The 5,073-nt window shown below is 40.4% G+C and overlaps 1 protein-coding gene across 1 annotated transcript in view; it reads left to right on the top strand.

The window, feature by feature from the left end:
* ralgps2 (Ral GEF with PH domain and SH3 binding motif 2) overlaps positions 1 to 5,073 on the top strand; it is a gene marked incomplete in the record, with an annotated part of 59,864 nt that overhangs the window by 1,253 nt on the left and 53,538 nt on the right. Inside the window, 3 exon segments of the mRNA XM_032525090.1 lie at positions 2,270 to 2,400; positions 3,662 to 3,769; positions 4,502 to 4,552. Coding sequence (XP_032380981.1) covers positions 2,270 to 2,400; positions 3,662 to 3,769; positions 4,502 to 4,552 — 290 coding nt within the window.

The raw sequence follows: 5,073 nt of genomic DNA, 5'->3' as shown, positions 1-5,073 counted from the left end.
CTCCAAAAGGCATCAAATGACAGATTAGACTAGACTTAGATTTTATTTCCATCATTTACATTTTCAAAATAACAAAAAACAAAAAAATGGCGTTTGGGAACCCTACAGAATTCATAGCATGCACCGCCCCCTTTGGAAAGCTGAGACCTGACAGTGTCATGGATTGTTCTCAATCGTCGTCTGTAAAGACCAGGTGATGTCACTCTGTCACGGTTTTAAATGACCAGACTCATCTGACCTTGCCCCAACAATCAGCACCATGGCTTCTTCTAAGCAGTTGTCTAGAAAACTGAAACTGAAAATAGTTCACAAAGCAGGAGAAGGCTATAAGAAGATAGCAAAGGGTTTTCAGATGCCAATATCCTCTGTTCGGAATGTAATTAAGAAATGACAGTCAGCAAGAACAGTGGAAGTTAAAGCAAGATCTGGAAGACCAAGAAAAATATCAGACAACAGCTCGCAGGATTGTGAGAAAAGCAAGTCCAAACCCACGTTTGACTACACGATCCATCCAGAAAGACCTGGCAGACACTGGAGTTGTGGAATACCATTCCACTATAAAGAGATACTGGTACAGATATGGTCTTCATGGAAGAGTCATCAGAAGAAAACATCTTCTACGTCCTCACCACAAAAATCAGCGTTCGAAGTTTGCAAATGAACATATAGACAAACCTAAAGCATTGTGGAAACAAGTTCTGTGGACCGATGAAAGGGCACAGAATTTAATGACAAGAATCTCTGTCCAACTGTTAAGCATGGGGGGGATAAATCATGATTTGGGGTTGTATTGCAGCCAGTGGCACAGGGAACATTTCACGAGTAGAAGGAAAATTGGATTCAATAAAATTTCAGCAAATTTTGGACGCTAACTTGATGCCATCTGTGAAAAAGCTGAAGTTAAAGAGAGGATGGCTTCTACAAATGATAATGATCACCCCTCAAAATGAACACACCTCAAAATCCACAGTGGATTACATCAAGAGGCGTAAACTGAAGGTTTTGCCATGACCTTCACAATCTCCTGACCTCAACATAATTGAATATCTATGGATAGACCTTTAAAAGAGCAGCGTGTGACAGACAACCCAGAAATCTCAAAGAACTGGAAGACTTTTGGAAGGAAGAATGGGCGAAGATACCTCAAGCAAGTATAGAAAGACTCTTGGCTGGCTACAAGAAGCGTTTCCAAGCTGTGATACCTGCCAAAGGGGGCGGTACAAGATATTAACTCTGCAGGGTGCCCAGCCTTTTGCAGATGTCATTTTTTTGTTTTCTGTTATTTTGAAAGTGTTAATGATGGAAATAATATCTAAATTTTTGTGACATATTATACAAAAGTCTAATTTGTCATTTGATACATTTTGGAGATTTTTCCATCTTTTCTTTGCTTCTTTATGCACATTAAAACAAATTTTTACCGGGGGTGCCCAAACATTCGAGCCCCACTGTATGTCCTAAACTTATTGCACATTCCTAAACATGTTTGCAGACTGCACTAAACCTTTCAGCCTCTTTTTTTCTTCTGTTAAACAGTTATTTTGTATACATTTGTATTTATTGTTTATTTCATGTTAATGCTTAATGTTTGTTTATATATGCACCAACTACTAAAGCATATTCCTTGTAACTTACTTAGTAACAAATCCTTTTCTTATTGTTTTCCACTGTAGATAGTACCCCCTCAGTGTAGCACATTTTAACAGCAAATGAGATTTTCAGAAGAGGCTGCTAGAATAGACAGAATCATCAGGAAAATCCAAGGTTTGTTCACATGCATCTTCTTGGTTTTTAGTGTTATGTTCATCCCAAAACCTGAGTATCACTCCAGTGTTGGGTGTAAGCTGTTGAGTGTTGTGGCTCCAACTGACAGCTGCTTTCTCCAAACCCCTTTCACAACAGATCTTTTCCTAATGCTCAGCCTAAGCTCCTTCTGTCTTGTCCTCTCTGGTGTGTAGTAAGTGACAGGCTGTGAAAGCGTACGTCCATGCTGCACTCACAGGCCTGCTGGGACAATCGCTGAACCTTTCAACACTTTCACCGCCATCTCAAGTTCTGTCATTTTCGGAGGTTGAATTCAGTTCAGTGGTCGACTTGGTAGCCTGTAATAATAAGGCGTGCCTGAGAATGCTCCAATCAATTTAGTTAAACCAGTAGGTGGTGTTGCTGTTACAAGCCCAGTGATGTGTCCGCATATGTTTGCGAGAGATTATTGTCAAGATTTGGTGCAAAATGTACTCACTGTGTTATATTTTATGTGTGTTTTCAGAGGGCTGGGCGGGCTTTGCTGCAGCTGAGGATGATGAATGGTCTGGTGTGCTAGAGCTAGATGGTGTGCGAATGATGGACCTCCCTAATGGCCAATCAAGCATCACCACCACCGCTGCAACGGTCTCTGAGGTGAGGCCACGCCCACTGCTCACAACTCCACACACTTATTTCAAAATTAATTTTGTGCGTGCTTCTCCGAGCACTTTTCAACACTGAATGTTCAGTGTATGCACGGTTCCCACAGGTCCTTGAACTCCTTAAAGTGGTTGTGTGAATTTGAGGGGTCAAAATCACTGTCTTGAAAGTTTTTGAAACTAGACATGGGGCTTTTAATGTGTTTATGGCTAGTTCTCATTATAAAAATGCTCAGTGTTGGAACAGTAATCCAACTATGCCATGTTGGCTCATTAACTTGGATGGAATTGGGCCTGGAGAGTCATTGAAAAATCCTTTGGATTTGATGTTTTAAAGGGTAATTTTGGTTTTTTTCTACATTTGTACGTCTGAAGTGACTGGGATCATCAATCTTTTGAAATTGGTCCACTATTATGCAAGAAACAAGCTACAATGTGACTTTAATTGGCAATTGCGCACCTTCAGTTTATGTCCACAAATAGTGCTTGTTTTGCTACCGACAGGCTCAGATTGTTATTCAATCTGTGTCTGACAGCATGATGGAAAGGATCCCTACAGAGGTGTACCATCCTTTTTGTGTTTAACATGACATATTTCTGAAATTGCTATTGCTTAACCCACCAGACTTCATTTAAACTGTAAGTATATTATTGTAAAATACACTTCATTCAAAGTTAACAGAAATAAATTAAAGCAATCAAAAGCCTTCTAGGATTTTCTTTCTACTGTTCCAACAATCACCACTCTTAACAAGAAGGCTGTGTCTCTATAGTGATCCTTTCTGTAATTTTGTCACACACTTATAATGACAATCTGAGACCGTCAGTTGCAAAAACAGTACTTTTATTGGACGGAAATTGACAATGCACATTTGCCCCATAGGATTACTCAACTTAGCTCAGTTCACGGGTGCCAGTTGCAGCGCTCTCGCTCATTACTGGACCGATGTCAAAGATTTTAGTCTCTGGGACACTAATGCATGGAAAAATAGGGTCCAGGTTGGAAATACTGAACTTACCTTTTTTAAGAAAGTGTGGGACGCCTGTGTATGATTTATTGTTCTGACTGAAATATAAAATGATTTTCTGCTGTGCTACGACACAATGTTGAGTATGTAACTCTCTCAAACCCTGTGTGTGTGTGTGTGTGTGTGTGTGTGTGTGTGTGTGTGTGTGTGTGTGTGTGTGTGTGTGTGTGTGTGTGTGTGTGTGTGTGTGTGTGTGTGTGTGTGTGTGTGTGTGTGTGTGTGGTCTAGAAGAGCAGCAGCTCCGAGTCTCTAAGCGATAAGGGTTCTTCGGACCTGAAGAAGAGTTTTGATGCTGTTGTGTTCGATGTGCTGAAGGTCACTCCCGAAGAATATGCAGTAAGTGAAGTTTTAAGCGTCAGCCATTCTGTCTGTTCTTGTCTGGTTAATCTATATGAGGAGTTAAAAAAAGCAGGAAAAAAAAGAAATGTTCAGTAAGCACATGTGATGTGCTGACGTGAGACAGGAGGAGATGGGACAATAGAGGAGGACCTGAGGTCAGGGTTTGGATCAGTAATAATTGATGATTTTTTTGGCAGTGCCAAGCAGGGCACTTTTATTTTTATATATATATATATATATATATATATATATATATATATATATATATATATATATACACACACACACACACACACACACACACACACACACGCACACACACACAATTATAAAATTACCCTACCTACCTTTGTTGTGAGGGATTATGTTTTTGGTTATTTCTCGGGATTGTCCCACAATACATCAAATAAAAGCATCTTCCTCATCATCCAGTGAGTCAGAAAATCTTGCTTTGATGTTGTCCATTTGTCTGCACCATTCAACCACAAGAGGGCACTCTTTGTCTTCTTTTTTTCTTTCAAGTGTATTCACTTCCCATCTCTTCATACTATATTATTGTATTTAAAGGTGCAATCGGACAAAGACCACTGTCACACCTGCCTACTTGAGAGGAAATAATCAGTGTTAGCAACAGCAGTGTTCTTTATGTTTAAATATGACTAAATGTTGTCAGTCTGTCCCAATCTGAACAGAGCAAGTCTTACAGCTGCTGTGTTTTGTCTCCTCCAGGGCCAGATTACACTCATGGATGCTCCTGTGTTCAAAGCCATCCAGCCAGAGGTGAGCCGCTCTCAGCTCTGTAGAGAGAGGAGAGGTGTTGACAGCTTCATTTATGTCATCTAGCAGGAGAAGTCAACACATTTGTGTTTTTTTGAGCTTGACTCAATATATGCTACGAGAACAAATGTTGATTATTCAGTAACAGATTTAATTTTTATTGAGTGTCAAATCCTAACAAAAGTTATTTTAGGACACTTTACAGATTTACAGGTTATCCCTGTACCATGCTGTGCTATGAGCAGCTGTGATCAGTCACATATCATAGTTATGCAGAAGAAGGAGTTATCTGTGTCTCACCAGCCTTGTCTGTTGACTCAGTGAGATCCGGGGTAATTTCATGCTTTCTCTCTTTTGGACTGTTAGGCCCTTCCTGACAGCAGTCATGGATAACCTGTGCTTAAGGTTGGCCACTGTGGGCTTATGAAAGCAGCATACAGACCACATCCCAGTGTGGTGTGGTACAGCAGTGTGACTCCTATGTGCAACACACACAGAGACACACACACACACACACACACACA

Source organism: Etheostoma spectabile, chromosome 9, assembly GCF_008692095.1.
Source record: "Etheostoma spectabile isolate EspeVRDwgs_2016 chromosome 9, UIUC_Espe_1.0, whole genome shotgun sequence".
In the NCBI taxonomy this organism is placed as follows: domain Eukaryota; kingdom Metazoa; phylum Chordata; class Actinopteri; order Perciformes; family Percidae; genus Etheostoma; species Etheostoma spectabile.
The sequence above is the reverse complement of the archived record's forward strand: the minus strand, read 5'-3'. Positions and strand labels throughout refer to the sequence as shown.